Source organism: Chelonia mydas, chromosome 2 (assembly GCF_015237465.2).
Source record: "Chelonia mydas isolate rCheMyd1 chromosome 2, rCheMyd1.pri.v2, whole genome shotgun sequence".
Lineage (NCBI taxonomy): Eukaryota > Metazoa > Chordata > Testudines > Cheloniidae > Chelonia > Chelonia mydas.
The window spans coordinates 79,182,826-79,201,139 of NC_057850.1; the positions used below are offsets into that span (position 1 = coordinate 79,182,826).

Sequence of the window (18,314 nt, forward strand, 5' to 3'; positions counted from 1 at the left end):
ACACTAGCCTGCCATGAACTAAGTGTCTGTGTACACCCAGCTGCTGTGCACTAAAAATTCTGCAATATGCTTTGATGTTCTCCACTTTGAAATGGGAGTAGATTAAAGTGTACTAAGGAACTTTCAGTGAGACCAAACACACTTTAGGTTAATTGCATTAAACTGAAATTAATCAACAGTAATGCCACTGAAGCTAGTAGAATTGTACTAGGTTTGAAGTGTGCCCATTGTATCTAACTTTTTATTTTATAAAGTTGATTTCTGAAATCTTCTCAAATTTCAGAAGTTAATTAAAAACATTGTATGTATGGTGACGAGATTTTGTAAAATAAAACATCACATAACAGTAGAAATCACCCTTACCCTGAATATTGATGATGACAATTTGTATTTTTGAAACCAAATCTTTTCCTTTTTGATTAGTCTGACCAAAATTATTAAATAATGTCTCGGCTTTCCTGTAATTCATTTCAGCCTAACAAGAGGGGGAAAACAGCCAGTTAGAGATAGCAAAGAGCAGACAAATTAATATTTTGTTATAAAAAGAGATGATTATTTTTACTTTGTTTTAGTAAGTCACCTTTTCTTGTAGAGCATTTACATCCTGATTAAGATTGATCAAGTCTGTCTCCAACTCATCTGCCTTTGAGCCCTGATTTAGAACAGCTGAACGGTACCTGTTCAACAAGATCTAAAAATAAAGAAAAAACATGTACACAACTGAACCAAATCTACCCCCTACAGACCGTATGCAACTGGAGAACAAGGACTGTATTTCTTCTAATAAGTTAAAATACACTGGGTCAGATCTTCACCTGGTATAAAGATCAGTATCGCTTCATTAATTTCACAGGTGACCAATTTACACCAGCTGGTCCATTGAATCCAATGTATTCCACCAACAATGAGGGGATCTCAACTGAAGAAAATTCATTGGGTGGGCAGTGCAGAATATAAACTGCCTGAAAATAGTAGGACTACAGGAGGGTCCAGATGGCATAGCCCACAAAAATGAGTCGGGATGGCCTAGGAGGGGGAGGGGCCACTGATGTTTTTAAGAACCCCAGCTGGACCTCAGAGCAGCCAGCCCACAGTGTAACCCCCAGGGAAGAGTAGCAGTGTATTGTGGTGTCAGAAGTTTGTCTACATTTGCTTGCACTCCATGTTGACACAAACTGACATGAAATTCTAGTGTTCAGATGCTAGTCTACACATCAGCTGAAATCTATTTTTTGTAGAAGGTCACTTACTTTTAACTCCTTGGTGCGTGTTTCCAAATGCCTCATCTGCCCCAGTGTGTGGGTGCTTGCATTGACATTTTGCAGCTGAGATTTAATCAGCTGAAGCTCATCACTCATTTCGCTCAAATCTTTCAGCAAAGTAATTACACAACTATCACAAGCTGAAAGGGAAATACCACAAGCAAAGGAAAACAATGAGAATTGTTGCTCTTTTGTGCAAAGAACATTTCAGTGGCCACAGTGAATGGAATGGAAGCCCTTTGATTCTTTGTCACTGGACACTACATGCATAACAAATGCAACAGCAAAGGTCACGGTACGGAAAGAGACTAAATCCAGAAATAAGGAGGCCCATCGCACTCTCTTGTCTGGCATTTTCACCTATAACATTTTTTCCCATCTCTAAGTGCTTGGCTGATCCTTGTTTGAACTGGTTTGTGGTTACTGCCATTATTATTGCCTTTTCTAGTTTGTCATCTTTCAAACAATCGTCGGTCCACCACCTAAGCCTGAGGCCAGCTAGAGTGAATGAACATTATTACCTACCATCGCAATCTTCATTGGGATCCACATCTTTTGGATCTTGGTTTAAGCATTCTGAAATCAGATAAATATAATCAGTAATATATTCATTTTTGTCTTTGTAAAAAAATAATTTTAAACTTTGCACTCTAGGCCATAAAAAATGTGGGGGCAGACTCTGCAAATCTGTTTTTCAAGGATAAATAATTTGCATGTTACAGGAGCCGAAGAGCTAGATTCATTCAATCGGTGTAGAGCAGTGCTACTCAAAGTGGGGGGTCTGCGCACAGGTGCCGGTCCGCAAGCCAACAGCTGCTGGTCTGCGCGCACATTGGAAAAAAAAACTGCCGGTCCCCCACTTCAGATAGCTTGAGAAGCACTGGTGTAGAGCATTGTGCAGCGTGCCCAGTTATGGAATGTTTGCCAGTGTGTGTGTGGGTTGCAGTGGCACAAGTCTTCTTCAGTTTCAACCATACTAGGAGGCTTGCAGGCAAAGTGGGCCGTAGTGCTGAGAAAAGGGACATGGCCAGAAAGGTAAGAGATGTTCTGATTCAGCTCCCTCTGGTGGGGCTCCTATGGAGCACCCTAGAGAATTTAAAGCTGCTCTTCTTCAGTGGAACCCCAGAAGAAGGAGAGTTGTCACACAGCTGCTCTACCTTGGGGGTGCTGCCCCCAGCAATTTGCAAATTCCTGTGCTACAGAAGGGTGAATCTGGATGTACCATATACTTCAAAATGAGAAGTTTTCAATGATCTTTACTAAGACTGTCAGAATAAAGATCCTCTAAACTTGGCATGCTATCAATGCTGGGAAAAGAGTAAAATAGAAATCATTCACTTCTGATGCTGATTTTTAGCCACAGAATTCATCTGACCTTTGTGGGTCTATGCTGAAAAGCAAGTCGGTGAGAATGGCATTGTAGGGTTCCATGTTTATCATTTCACCACTAATTTCTATTAAAAATGTGCTAACACTTCAAAAATAAATATATATATTTTATCTAATCATTAGATCTGCAAACTCAACCTAGGATTTGAGAGTCAATGGTGTGCACAGGAATAGCTGACTATGCCTGCAGATATTACCCAGGAAAACATTTTGTTGATGATTCACAGGTAGGAAGAGAATTCAATTCACCATCTCTTAGCTAAACTGGCTCTTCTATGCTTAATGGGTGTAAAATGTGACAAAAAATTGTCACAAAGAGAGAAAATATGACACAAATATCAGGGAAAAGATCTGTGGTGTAAGATGATGTCATTTTTACATGGTCACTTTTAAGAGCAGAACCAGGTTATAAGCCCCAGTTCAGGAAAGCAGCATATTTAAATGTTTTCCTGACATAAAGCTTTAGTGACCTGTAAAATCACAAGGCAGCTGTACTTTTATAACACAGTTGTTCACTTAAATCTTGAAGTTTTACCCAGTGAAAATAATTCAGGTATTTTCTCCTGGTTGGCATGGGGATATGGTTAAGTTTGTATCTATGCCCTCAATATGCCAGTGCTGGACCCCATGTGAAATTAAAGGGATTTAGAAGTATCCAGGATGCTGATTCATTATTTCCCTTTTTCCTCTCCACAAAAAAAAACATGGACCATGATTAAGTTTACATGGTAAAATAGAGGCAATAAATGAGACAAGGGTTCTTTAAGCTGATCACTAAGGGTTTACTGTGAGGTGCTAAAGCCATCAACTCCTGTTGAAATTTAAGGGAATTGAGGTCACGCTATATCTTGAAGGAGGCACTTAGGACTGGGCGCCCTGCTGCCAAGAGTCAACAACAACTTTCAATGTGCGACTACAATGTTAAAGTTTGACCAAAACTATTATGAGGTCCTTCTGCTGATAACAGCAGCATGGAACAGTCTAGGATCATAGCCTGGAACTTCAGAATACTCTTGGGAACTGCCTAGCTCTACCTTCTCCTTCACCACTTTCTTCTTAGATCACTGGTAAGTTCAACTGATTGGTAGTGGACACTTCACCAATGCCAGAGGGGAGACAGGAGTCACAAGGGAGTTACTCCAAGAGAAGGATGGAATTTATTCTGAATACAGACACACTTGCACTCCTGCTAGTGTATTATCCAGCCACCACTAGAGATATTCCAAGCAGTCTCCAAGAAGTGCCAATTAAGTATGACTTTTATTACAGTCTCTGGCCCAACTACAGTAGCCAAAAAAAAAAAAAAAGATGAAATTAAAGACTTTTACAGCAAAGTGCAGAATGTCACTTATATGACAACCTGCCAAAACATGCTGTGTTGCTGACCGCAGGGGATTTTCATGCTAATGTGGAGAAAGAGATAGCTGATCAGAATATAACGGCAGAGAGAAACTGAAAACAAACTAAAACAACGAGGAGTCCTTGTGGCACCTTAGAGACATCGCCCACCTTGATTGTATGGGCCTCGTTGGCGCGACAAAAAGTAATTTTCCCCCTATTGAAATTCTTGTCAACTGTCGAGAATAGGCCACTTCCACCTTGATTGAATTGGCCTCGATAGCACTGACCCCCCACTTGGTAAGGCAACTCCCACCTTTTCATGTGCTGTCATATATATACTGCTTACTGTATTTTTCACTCCATCCATCTGATGAAGTGGGTTTAGCTCACAAAAGCTTATGCCCAAATAAATTTGTTAGTCTCTAAAGTGCCACAGGACTCCTTGTTGCTTTTGTTGATACAGACTAACACAGCTACCACTCTGAAACCTGAAAACAAATGGACTCACTGAATTCTGGTCTAAGAATTCACTTGTCCTCGCAAACTCTTACGTTGGAATGAGAGCTGGAAAAAGGATAAACGCTCTTCAGATCAGCACCATCAAAAATATAAGCCTAATAAAGTGGCATTACTGTAATGACGAAATGGAAAACCAGCATTAGCTAACAAAAAATTCTACCAGATGCCAACAGCAACTCAGATTACCAGCTGTTTCTGTAATGTCTCCGACCAAAACCAACAGTTAAAGCAGTCATCTCAGCCTCTCAGATAACCTGAGTAACACTGAAGAAAAGCACAGAGTGGGAAAATCAGCAGTCACTGATTTTGATTGGTTTAAAACATTGCTAAAATGTGAGAAGAAAAAGTTGCTTTTGGGAGAAAATGAAGTGTGAGTTCATTGACATCAGAGAGAAGTCAATGAGGAATAAAAATAAGGTGGAATCAAAGATCTCATCAAGAACAAAGCCCTACTTTCTCTGAACAGGTACCAGTGTCCCAAAGGACAGAAGTAAATAAGCTTAAAGAAAGGCTGGAGAGCATAAGATCAAATCCTTTAATCCACAATGGTAATGATAAAGCAAACAACATACATAGAAGTGGTAAAATGTTCAAAAACCCCTAAGCAATTTAGGACTCTGAGTCCCATTTTCAAGGTCCTTAGGGAGCTGGAGCTTAAACCTCATTGACCTTCACTGAGACGTAGGTTCCCAAAAACCAGATTTACAAATGTGTTTAATGGCTAAAGATGCAGATAGGCAGAGCCCTGCGCGGATACAAATTTATATCCACGGATATAAATCGGTATCCGTGGAACTGCAGGGCTCTCCCGGGAACCGCAGCAGCGAAAGGAGCAGAACACGGGGCTGCCGCTCCCAGAAGCCAGTGCCCCGCGCCGGCAGCTCCTCTGGCACGGCTGTACTGCCCCGAACAGGGGATGCAAACAGCTGCATGGAAGGGACAGGGGCAGGGCTAGGGGCAGGGCTGGAGGTGGTACAGCCGCACGAGAGGAGCTGCCGGTGTGGGGCGCTGTCTCCTGGGAGTGACGGCCCCATGTTCTGCTCCTTTTGCCGCTGCGGTTCCCGGGAGAGCCCTGAAGTTCAGCAGATACTGATTTATATCTGCGGATATCCGCATCCATGGGTATACATTTGTATTCACTCGGGACTCTACAAATAGGTGCATAGTGGGACACATAAAAATAAGCTAGGCACCTAATTCCCACTGACTTTCAAATACCTTTGTAAATCTGTCCTTTAGGAGCTTATGTCTCATTGACAGTCAGGATCTTACATCTCACCAAGTGCCAAAGTCACTTAAAAATGGGACTTGGTCACTTTTGAAAATTTGACCCATTATCTATTTTTAAAATGTTGATTTTGAGTATCATGTGCTATGAAGTTCACAACCACAGTACCAGAAATAGAGTTTCCTCTGTGTGTGGCCATACTGTGCTCTTTCTCATGTTCAGAAAGCAAACATGTGAGGAACAGATGTCCAGGGACAAGTAAGTCCCACCTCTAAGATGCCTTTTGAAGGTTCTTTGTTCTTTGTATTTCTTTTGTGTGTTTTTCTATCTTTTTTAGGGCCAGGTTTTCCTCTCAGCTATACTACTGAAACTCCATTCAAAGTAGCAGGGATGGCTTCAGTGCAATTACATCAGTGTAGCTGGCAGGAAGATTTGGCCCTCACTTTACCTCTTCTTTAGTTCACTTATAACTCATAAGTACTAAACTAAACTGCACATTGGTTTAAAAAAACAGCCTATTTCCTGAAAGAGACAAACCCCTAAGACACCAGAGGAAGTTGTGTTTGTGTATCTCAGGGCACAGTTACCCCACGTATGACATAAAACAGCGTTTGATCACAGCATATACACTCTGAAGTTACAACTATTCTGTCCTAGGTACATTTAATGAAGGCAAATTAGGACTGCTCCATGGTGTATGCTTCCTAAGCTTATATACAGCGTGGCAAGATATGGCTTTGAGGTTGGCAAAAGAGGTTCAGTAATGTATTCAACCATCCATTTGGTGTGGGATGGAGAAATAGATAATCAATAGTGTTAAGAATTCAAAATTTAACTGCTATTAAATCTGAACTATATTCCTCATAGGTTTTCCTTTACATTCAGTTGTATCAAAACTCTTCCATTCCTTCATTGAAAGACAGAAATCAGTATTCAACAAATTGTCTGTCTACCCTTACATACCTCCAGTAAGACGATCACAGCTAACCAGTTGACCATTATTATTACAATTACACTTCTGACAGTAACCTCCGTATTTTAGCGGATTCCCAAAATATCCTGGAGCACAGCTAGACAAAATAAATATAGATATGTTATTAAATACTTGAAATTGCTTGCAACCCTTTTCTAAGATATATTTTCATTTAATAAAAACCTAGCCTTCCTTATATACATAAAATTATAAAATTTTACATATAAAATTATAAAAATATATAACATTTTCTGGGAGCTATGCCTGAAAATCATGTTGCCTGGTATTGTGATCCTGTCAGATCTCATGTGCCAAACAGAATCATGCTGAACAGGAAACCTGCAAGTAGGAGCTAAAGGAAATGGTGCCAGTGATTCACAAAGGAGTACCCTTCCTTCTGATTCAGCACCGAATCAAAGCTACAGCATGCTGTTAAGGGACACTATGCAGCTGGAGGTGCTGTCTTTCAGTTGAGACATCACAGTTTCTTGGCTACTTGTAATTAAAGATTCTTTGGCACCATTTGTAAGAGATGGGGTGCTAGTCTGTGTGTGCTGGTAAGAGTCTAACTCAGACAATTACTTCTGCAAACTTAAATTCCCCCAGCACTTTAAATTGAATAAGATATTCTTCACTGCCTATTTTAAATTGTTGCTACTAAACTATTGCAGTGTTTTAACCGAGAAGTGTCTGCAGTAAGGCACACTGGGCTCATTTAGGATGAAGGGCAATATGTAGATTTAACATGATCACTATCGAGCTACAAACGCTATTCAGAGAAGTGTGCACATTCCTCCCAAATCACTGAACATGAAAGGTGAAGTAAACAAACTAATGCATAAGAAGAAAAGGGAAAATGTTTTTCAACTGGAAACAGAACAAAATAAGTGGGGCTATTACTGTTATTACAAAGAATGTTACATACAATAAGATTATTCATATTGGTTGACTGCTCCCTTTGATAAAATCAGTATATACCAGTTACACATGCTAAAGACAAATTATTCATTTATTTCTGTTCTCTATATTGTGTATGATAAATTACTCCCAACTGTGCAATTATTACAGTTCCCAGCGCACTATATACACAGACAAGATTAGAGTATGGAACAGCTTCCATATAAGGAAAGATTTAAAAGACTGGAGCTTTACAGCTTGGAAAAGAGATGACTAATGGGGGATCTGATAAAAGTCTACTAAATCTTGATTGGTGTGGAGAAAGTGAATAAGGAAATATTATTTCCTCCTTCACATAACACAAGAACTAGGGGTCACTCAATGAAATTAATAGGCAGCAGGTTTAAAAAAACAAAAGGAAGAGTTTCTTCACACAACGCACAGTGAACCTGTGAAACTCTTTGCCAAGGGATGTTGTGAAGGCCAAAACTATAAGGTTAAAAAAAGAACTAGATAAATTCATGGAGGATAGGTTCATCAATGGCTATTTGCCAAGATGGGCAGGGATGAAACACCACGCTCTGAGTGTCCGTATCCTCTGTTCGCCAGAAGCTGGGAATGGATGACAGAGGATAGATCACTTGACAAGATACAGGGCTAGATGGACCATTGGTTTGACCCAGTATGGCCGTTCTTATGTTCTTCTGACAGATATTTATGTCTATATAGCTACCTAATTTTACATGCACGCATATTGCACACATAATATATAAATGCATGCACAGTATTCTGCAGCAATATGCTTAGGTAAATATTCTAATAAATAAATTAGGTAAATAAATAGGCATGTGTGGAGAGAGACTCTTTTTAAGCTCCATTTGAAAAGGCTTTAAAAGACAAGTCACTTACCTTTCACAATGTACTCCAGTATAGCCTTCTTTGCAGAAACACTGAACTTCTTCACCATTTGCCACACAGCCAGTTGCAAAACTGTGAGAAGATAAAAAAATTATTTTCATGAAAGCATAATCAAGATGTTCAGATGAGTTAGAACAGGGGCCAAATAACTTTCAGGAATAAAGGGTAATTGGTGATATAAATAACCAATGATATAGTTTAACAACCACAAGAGAAATTACAGCAAATTATCCATTGATGCTTCAAATTCTTCTACTAAATTCACTTCTTGGCTATTTTAAATACACTTCTGCCCTTCTAGATAGAACAAAATAGCTTATTCTGGAAAGGAATGCATACAACAAATCTTCTTAACAATAAGATTGTGAAATAAAACAGGTCTATGCAGATATTATTTTACTAAGCAAGAACCAACAGTTAAGTGCTAAAACAGCTCTTTGTTGATTGTGTAGCTCTTTGTACTTATGCTTAGAAGATTTTCATCTTATTTTAAATGAATTTCAAGGGATAACATCAATGTTTATTATACATCCAGGTGTATACAAATGTTATCAATGTATTTCACATGAAAAAGAAATTAAACAACCTCACATACAAATTATTTAAAGGTAATGAATGTAAAAGTCAAGGTTCATATGGGATTTCAAAGTAAAATCACAATATTAATTTCTTAGCATGGATAGCACGATTTTCCTATCAAAAAGAAAAAGAAAAAAGCCTCCCAAAGTACTAAAGTTCCCACGTAAAGATAGTAATTTCATTGAAGGCTCAACAGTTCTAATATAAAATACTGCCCTTTCCTCCCCCGCACATGGAAATCATCAGAGGGTCTTGTGCTAATGGTTGTTCTTGAAAGGTTAGAGCCCACACATGCTAAATCCACTTTTCCTATAACTGACATTTTTATTTATAATAATTATTTAAAACAACAATTTAAAAGTCAGTGGGGATTGATAATTCTTGCTATAAATTTACCTTTACATTTGAAATGTTTAAAAAGAGTATAAAGGAACAAGGAACCAATCAGCTATGCAGATGTCCAATGCACCCACAAAACTAACAACTTGCTAGGAATTGCACCTAACACTATTTTCCTTTTTTGCATCGAGATAGTAGAGAGGTGCACAACCCAAAAGGGAGCTCTGGGAGTGATGGTACCTCTTGAGCTCCCCAGTACACAGGGGGAGAACTCATGTTGGACCATGCCTACTCTTTCTGACATACCAAGCTAGCTTCACGGTCCTTTGTAGAGGCACTGCTATTGCTTGGCTGTAGGATGGAGTGTGTGCGATGGACATAGCCTACTAGTGTTCCTTCCATCTTTTGACCATTCACCTGGGCCATAGGCGCCTGGATAAAGTAATCTGGTCTATGAAAGACTGGAATCAAATATCCCTTCCCCCACCCACCCTTCCAAAACTATATATTGCTCTTACTTTGGAGGAAAAGCGGATGACTCCACCAATGCTAGGTGGAACATGCCCTGTGCAGAGAATGGTAGCTATCAGATCAATACGGACATATGAATCGAATGCAGGTTTCATGGTTTTCTCAATTATCTTAGGTTTCAGAGTAGCCGTGTAACTCTGTAGCCGCAAAAAGAAAAGGAGGACTTGTGGCACCTTAGAGACTAACAAATTTATTTGAGCATAAGCTTTCGTGAGCTACAGCTCACTTCATCGGATGCATTCAGTGGATTCACTGATGAAGTGAACTGTAGCTCACGAAAGCTTATGCTCAAATAAATTTGTTAGTCTCTAATGTGCCAAAAGTCCTCCTTTTCTTTTTGTCAATTATCTTAGCACTCTTAAAATGTAAGATGAATAAAAATACGTTCAGCTGACCTCAGCAAACACCTGCAGAAGAAGCCGATGCCATCAGGAACAGATCCATCAGAGAATTCTCTGATATGTGAAAAGCCTGTCTACTACTTACCAGTGAAAAATCTCTTACTTAAGGCTATCTAGCCTCTGTCTCTGCACCTGGCAAATAATGTGTAATGCTCTTAGCAATGCAGCGCTTAGGTTTTATTAGAGCTATTATTTTTTCTTTACCTGAAGACACATATACTTGCACATTTTAGCACTGAGCAATCACAACAAACAGGTGGCTCAAAACAATATGCATTTACAGCCCATTTTACTGCTAATGACTTTAAAAATCTAGTAACCTTCTAAAGATCCTAGCAAATATAATTGTTTCTTACCATTCAGTACTGTTTGCTGAGCTGCAGTTTGGTGAGTATGTTTGCACTTGTATGTATGTTTCATCTGTCAAGCTAGTGGAATCTTTCAAATATAGCCAGACCAACATAAATCCACTTACATGTTTACAAGTTTTAATTATTTTTTCTGAGTGTGGGCTTTGCAGAACACTAAATCTCTCTGCACTCACACAAAGGCTTGTTCCCACATAGCCAATTATCTCCTCTCTGGTTTGGACACCAAATGGGATAGCAAAAATAATTTCCATGCCATGTCTCAGGAATATGGCTTCACTAGCACAGAAAGACAGCATGGATTGCAAAGGAGAAATCCCTATTGAAAACACATGTGTTTCCAACAGTTAATGGAATACATGAAAGCCCTGGGAAACATTGATATGTATGGCGACAGATGCTGCATATAGCTCATAAACAAAACAGGCCCCACCCCTGAAATTCACTGCATGTGGGTGCACCACTGTGCCTGTGCAGAGCCCCACCGAAGTAAGGGGGTTACCTTATGATTGTGCAGTCACTTGCAGGATCAGGGCTACAGTTAGAATCTTGAACTTATTAAAGAAAACACAGTGAAATAAGTTACAGCACTTAGTTATTATTGTGCGTATGGCACTAGCGCCTAGATGACCCAACCAAGATTGAGACCCCAAGCACAGAGTAAAACACAGTCTCTACCTACTTACCGTAAATAATTTCCACTCCCCATGCCCTTTTTTAACTTGACACTATATTGTACAATACCTGTTTGTGTAAGGACAATGGCACACCCTACAGGAACCTTGACTGGCATCGCCAAAATAACCTTCTTTACAGCGGTCACATTTTTCCCCAGCAGTATTATGTTGACAGCCCTTAAAAATGAAACAAACAAGACAATTAACTGTGGCCTAACTTTGTAGGGTTTATTATCATTACCACTAGGAAATTATAGCTGATCTCTTCCAAACCTCTGAGGGTGTATTTTTTTCACCCACAATTAAGCATTTATTGCAAAACAGACTAATTAAATACTATTAAACTTATTTTAACAGGATACTCAAAGCAGCAGGGCAGTTGCTTAATGAGCGTTGTCCCTTATGTGTGTATCTGTCTTGATATTTTGAGCGAATCCATTAAAAATTCACTAGGTCTGAATTCAACTTTAAATTTTGCATTTTAATGTATATTATAAAATCTGGGAAATTATGAACAGTTTTAAAAACACACATTTAATTGAGTCCAGACACACCTCCTCCCTAAGTCCCAGGAAATTAATTTTAAAATTAGTCTGCTTAATAGATTCAGTTAAGATTTTAATTTCATGTACTTTTCCCAATATGCATGTAATTTGTATTTCATTTACTAATTGGAATGAACAATTAATTAATAATGAACACTGAGAAAACAAATCTAACTGCCGTAGCCAACTCCTCCATGATAAGACTCCAGGGAATAAAATCTCATTTTAGAGACGTTCTTATTCCCATTAGTGTCAATGAGTCATGTGTGTATTTGGTGGGCAGGCGGGACATTGCTTTTTGCTTCAACTAAAATTCTTATACACAAAATAATTGTTAATTTACAGCTGAAGTTGTTCAAACTCATTTTCTAGCAGCCATAGAAATCCAGGAAATTACCAATAAAGCCAATATTTGCATCCACATTAACCTTCAATCACATACCCTATCATCCAAGCATCATAAGCCTTTAACATACTCGTACTCCTCCACTCCACAGCTATACACCCTTAGTAGTCCGATGTACAATCTCATCAGTGCACATATTCTGTTCCTAACAGTCAAATGCACAACCTGATCTCTGACATCTGCATTAAGATGCCGCTATACCTTTGCCTATAGATAATATCCCATTCCAATGGCCCTATAATCTATTACTTGTACATGACACAGTACAGGGTCACTGATAAGTGGAATAGGTTAGAGGATTTGAGAGGCACGGCTGAACCAGAACTGTGGGTGGGGCATGGGGTAGGACAGCAGGACTTTTGGGGGCGGGGAGGAGAAGCGGACCTTTGGCTGGGTTCAAACAGATGAAGGGCAGGCTGCAGTTCCATTCTCATGAACCTCCTATGGCTCTGAGCAAAAACTCCTCTAGGCTCTGATTTGCAGCAGAGGGACTCCCCTCCCCACAAGTGACAGCAGGCTCCTCTGCCTTTTCCATCTCTTCTTGCACTCAAGCCCCCCCACGCCTTCTCCACCCACGCATACACATCTCCATTCATTCCCCCTACCTTCCCACATAGATCCATTCAACCCTATTCCTGCACAAGAGCCCATAACTTGTTTTGTGCTTAAGGGAAAGAATGAAAAATATGGCCTGTTTGTGAGAGGTTATGAGAATGGATGTGTGAAGTTCTACTTTGTGGGGACTGTGGTTGTTTTAATTGGTGGGAACCAAATAAACACAGAGTCAGGGCCAAAATTTTAAAAACACACAGTCAGGACCCATTTTAAAATATGGCCTCCTCAAAAGCTGATGAATATTTTCCTTAAAAAATTACATGGAAAATTTACATGAACAGTTATTGTGGCAAATCTGAAGACTAAATTCAATAGTTAAAATGTGAAAGAGGGATTTTAATGCTGCTGCAGGTTCAAATCTCAAACCATGCTTAACTCTGGAGTCACTACTGACCCCCGCTAAATATACATCCTGATTGCTGAGGGCTCGTCTACATGGTGCATTAGTACGCACCAGCTGGGGCGTGAATTCTAGTGAATGCCAGCATCGTGCACACCGACTGGCCACGTGGACCCTGCTGGTGCCCACTAAAAGTTCCGTAGTGTGCACTGATGCATGACATCTGAAACAGTGCTAAGTTGATACATGCTGGGGAACTTTCTGGCTATGCCTACCCTACGAGTTGGGGGTGCAATTCCCAGCTCAGGTACACCTACTTGTGCTAGCTCAAGGAGAGCTAGTGTGAGTATAAATAGCAGTGTTGCCATGGTAACACAGGCAGCAGCAGCATGGGCTTCTGGTGAGTTTGTACTCAGCATGGCTAAGTTGTGCCCCCCCTGTGTTTCTATTTAGACTCGCGCTAGCCCTATGCGTACACAAGCTGGGAATCACACCCCTAGTATGTAACATAGCCATAGCTTTAGTGAACGTTAGTACAGTCCACGTGGCCACTTAGTGTGCATCACGCTGGGTGCACCAGAATTTACACCCCAGCTGGTGCACACTAACGCGGCGTGTAGACACACCCTGCAGTGCGGAAGCCAGGAGAAGTCTATAGAAATGGAGGGGAAAAGGTTTCTTGTGGCATGGGGAGCCTTTTATAGATTTCATACATGGATCACATTCAATGGACCATATCATCCCCTTTCATCTAGAAGGTGAAAGGAACAAAAATCCTATTCCAATGGCCCTAAAGCATGATGGACGGAAGCCAAAGCAGCAACGTCCTCATCATCCCTCCCTCAGAATTTAAGGGGGCATAGCCAAGTAGAGGGGAGATGTGACTGGAGTTACAGCTACTCTTTGCAGCAGCATCCTTTAAAACTCCAGAGGAAAGTTCCAGAGGACGATATCAGAAACCCTGTCAGCATTAACTCACAACCTCCCCAACAATCTACTCCTATGAGTGGGAAGAATGGGCAGGCTTTGGCAGATAGCTCCTGAGGAAACTGGGCTGTTGATGGAAGAAGAGTTCAGGGAGCACAATGGAGAGTGCACAAATGTTTTGATGTCTGCCCCCTGCTCCCCCTACAAACAGACAAACCCCACCCAATGGGGTCAGAAGCTGGCAACTTTGGGCCTGATCTAAAGCCCACTGAAGTCAATGGATAGACTTCTATCAACTACAATGGGCTTCGGATCAGGCCCTTTGTAAGTGTCCTCTGCACTAAGTTTTCCTGCATGACTTTGCTCATCTTATAGTTTGTCTCTAGGACAGGGGATGTTTTATCTCAACATATTCATAAGTTAATTGTGCTTGCATCTAAATGACATTTTAGGCTAAAAAAGTGAAGTTTACACTTTTCAGCCTTCTCTTGAACTGATCTATACATCCTCATCTCTGTCTTTCTGCTGCAGTGCTTTCCTGTCATGGCCTGTCCTGTCTCCCAATGAAGCACATTGTGAGTCATTCCCTGGAACATGCTGAACTGTCTCATAACTAACATTTAACCAAAAGGATTTGTTGAAACAAAGTCAAAGGGTATTGCATATTGCAAAGGAATGCGCTGTAGGCAGGCAGAATTAATAGCTTACAAAAAATAAACAGGGGAAAATAAATCATGAAAGGGAATTTGTTTACATAAAAGGGGTGCAGTTAAGAATTAGCAAAAATTTTCAAGTTGGAATTTTTCAGAATAAACCATAAAAACTAAGGTTTTATTTAATTGTCAAGAATATAAACTAGAAAAACACAGTAGGCCAAATTTCATGCTCACACAACCACTGGGGCTCCTTGACTTCGGTGAGGTTACTCCAGACTTAAAATGGTTATCTGGGAGCAGAATTCACCCCACTGTACCTACAGTTCAATTGCAGATTTGTAATTCATCTAACTTCTCTCCTCCTAGCCCAATCCTGTCTTTTCTAGGACATATTATATGTGTAATTGTAATCTAAGATTTGTTTTCAAAGTGAACAAGCAAACAGTGTCTTAGTTTCTCAAGAATGTAATTATTTATTTGAATATGGGGTCGGCTCCTACAAACCCTTATGTGCATAGTGCTACGGACTACCCATGAGAGTAAAAGTTTGCTGGACTGGACTCTATAAAATAACTAAGGCCCTGATCCTGCAAACACTTACCCATGTGCTTAATAGAGGGGACTTGGGTAGCATGGGACAACCAGAGTTGTGGGAAGAGGCACGGGAGAAATGTGGAATGAAGATTGAATGAAACTACTGACCTGTGCAAAGTTAAGCATGTGCAAAGTGGGACCTAAATGCATACACAGTAAAAAATTCAGGTAATATAATTCAGTCAAAGAATTGAACCAGTTACACAAGAATCATTTTGTGGCAACAATGAAGAAAGGAATGCTATGTCTTCCACAGTTCAGTAAAGAAATGGATAGTCTGCTTTTCTACATTAGTTTCAACAATATTAATGTTTTACTTACAATACATATTCCAGAACCATCCTGGCATCTATTTGAATTTCCATTGCAATTGCAGGGTACACAGCGTCCTGTAAATAATCCTTTATTCTCACGATAAAACCCAGGGCTACATTCCTATTAAGTATACAGGAAAATATATGTGTAAATAAAAGTGGGGGGAAGAAGGATTCCACAGCCTCTACAGGCTACAAAGATCAATATTTTAAAATCTGTTGGTCACACCCAGAAAACTATAGTAGAAAGTGTTTCCTGATAGGCTTTTTTTGGAGCAAATTGTTACTTTCTTAATCGTAATAATTTTAGCTTATAAAGTGGCAAGGGAGCAGATGAAAGGGACTCCAGCTGCATATCAGCTGGTGGCCAATCATTTCAAATAATTTTATAAAAATAATGCAGCTTTCAAAGTGGAATGGTATCACACAGGCTTTGGGGGTTGGGTGTGGTAATAGACAAGTGGGTTTGTTTCTACAGAGATATGCTGCCCAAACCATAGAATCATGGGGGGAGGGATGAGAGGTAGAGGAAAATACCATTACTCCAGCCCATGAACTGTTAAAGCACTTGGGACCTGATCCTGCAAACACTTACGCATGTCCTCACCTTTATGCCATTGATTTAAATGAGACTACTCACAGTACTTAAATTAACCATGTGCATACGTATTTGCAGGATCAGGGCCTTGCTGAGTAGCAGCACTGCTGCTCCCTACTCTGGCAGCGGTATTCCATCATCCTGACCCTCACAGAAGGCTGCTGAGCAAGACATTTCCTGCGGCTAAGCAAAGGGGTCTAGAATTTGGCCTTTAAACAATAGCCACAGAAGATGTTAATGTAGATTTATACCAGAAGGTTCTGGAAGGGCTTCCTATAGGCGCTTCATATGTTACAGTGGTTACATAAAATCTTAGTGCTCAGGTAACTACAGTGTATTCTTTAGAAACACTTCCACTGTGGTAACTTCTGTATTAACTCGTCATGATTTCCAAAATTATTCTACCTGGAGCTATATGAAGCCACGTTTAGGCAGAGTGAGACAAGGTTCCAAAATATGCAGCCGTTTGATTTTAAAGTACAGGCTTGTCCTAGGGACTGGTGACACATGAAAAGAATGTTCAGTCACTGAAAGCACGTGAGCAGAATTTATATTGTATGTCAGATCAATCAAAGTCAATTTTAAATAGGGAAACAGAGGAGTTGAACTGGAGAAAGATAATGAAAAGGAAGCAAGAGACAACTGTCAGCAGTATTAGCCTATACCATTTAGGTGCTAACTAATATGCTGATATCAGATCATTACTGGCATGGGAGCAGAAGCAGGGAGAGTGAAAAGAACTTTCCCCACTATTTGAGCCTCTTTATTCATGGACCAGCCTTAACTGCAGTACCTGTATTCTTCTGACTGCTCCCTGTGGGGGCCTTCTGGAGTACTAGGCACCCCAGAATGGCGTGGCATGGTCCTTCTCCTCAACCCCTCCTCACTGGGAGCTGAACTGGCTGGCTGTACAGGAGATCACATGCTACATCCTTCTAAGAGGCGGTAGGGAAGTGTGATACCTGGGGCACACCGTGCTTTCCAAAATGCCTCCAGGAGTTACCCCTCAAGCAGTGGAGCTCTGCACAGTCCCCATCAGGCCCAAAACATATTGAATAAAATAAGTGGCACATGAACTACAAATCCTGCAAATTTTTGCTCAGATGAGTTGTGCCACTGAGCTCCATGGGACCACTCACGGGAGTAAGGGTTGGCAGAATCAGGCCATACACTGTAGTCTAGTTGCTTTAGGCATGAGTATTTATGAAAGATTCTGAATGAGAATTAGGAATTTATTAAACATACATTTGGCAGAGAAAAACCTCAGCCCTGCAGCGGCACAAGGATTTTAACAGAATACTGCAATGAAAGTTGTTGATGTTTAAACAATGAGAGTTCACCTGTGATCTGTCGGAAATTCCACCCTCGCTTTCAGTGGTATGTGGGATTAATGTAATTAAATGTACATAAGGCCTGATCCTGCACCATTTAAATCAATATGAGTTTTAATATTGACTTCACTGGGAGCAAGGGCTGAACCCATAATTTGCCCCACTATGCATCCGATGAAGTGAGCTGTAGCTCACGAAAGCTCATGCTCAAATAAACTGGTTAGTCTCTAAGGTGCCACAAGTACTCCTTTTCTTTTGACTTTTTTAACATACATTTTAATAGATGCAGGGACCTATTCTCCCTGAATTTATACATGTAACCTACATTATAGCCAACAGGCAATCAGTTTTCCCGTTTTCTGAGGAGACTAGCCACCTCAATATTTGAAATAGCTCAATCAATAGAAATATAGCTTCACAAGGATTATTTATAACAAGTACCTTACAGGCAAAGCAAAAATGAATACACCTACTTTATTAGTGTATCCACATGCATTTGAACAAATCTATGCTGCTCTTTCCTCTTTCAATTTTTACTCTCTTTACATTTAAAATTTGTAACACTA

General features: G+C 40.2%; 1 protein-coding gene across 6 annotated transcripts in view; it reads right to left on the minus strand.

The window, feature by feature from the left end:
* Positions 1-18,314, minus strand: part of LAMA3 (laminin subunit alpha 3) — a 185,984-nt gene that overhangs the window by 36,420 nt on the left and 131,250 nt on the right. For all 6 annotated transcript variants that reach the window (XM_043539735.1, XM_043539734.1, XM_037892741.2 and 3 more), the window contains 8 exons: positions 15,827-15,940; positions 11,490-11,599; positions 8,519-8,599; positions 6,703-6,809; positions 1,788-1,838; positions 1,251-1,402; positions 581-691; positions 364-475 (listed from right to left, as the gene is read on the minus strand). In XM_043539735.1, coding sequence (XP_043395670.1) covers positions 364-475; positions 581-691; positions 1,251-1,402; positions 1,788-1,838; positions 6,703-6,809; positions 8,519-8,599; positions 11,490-11,599; positions 15,827-15,940 — 838 coding nt within the window. The remainder of the gene's footprint in view (positions 1-363; positions 476-580; positions 692-1,250; positions 1,403-1,787; positions 1,839-6,702; positions 6,810-8,518; positions 8,600-11,489; positions 11,600-15,826; positions 15,941-18,314) is intronic.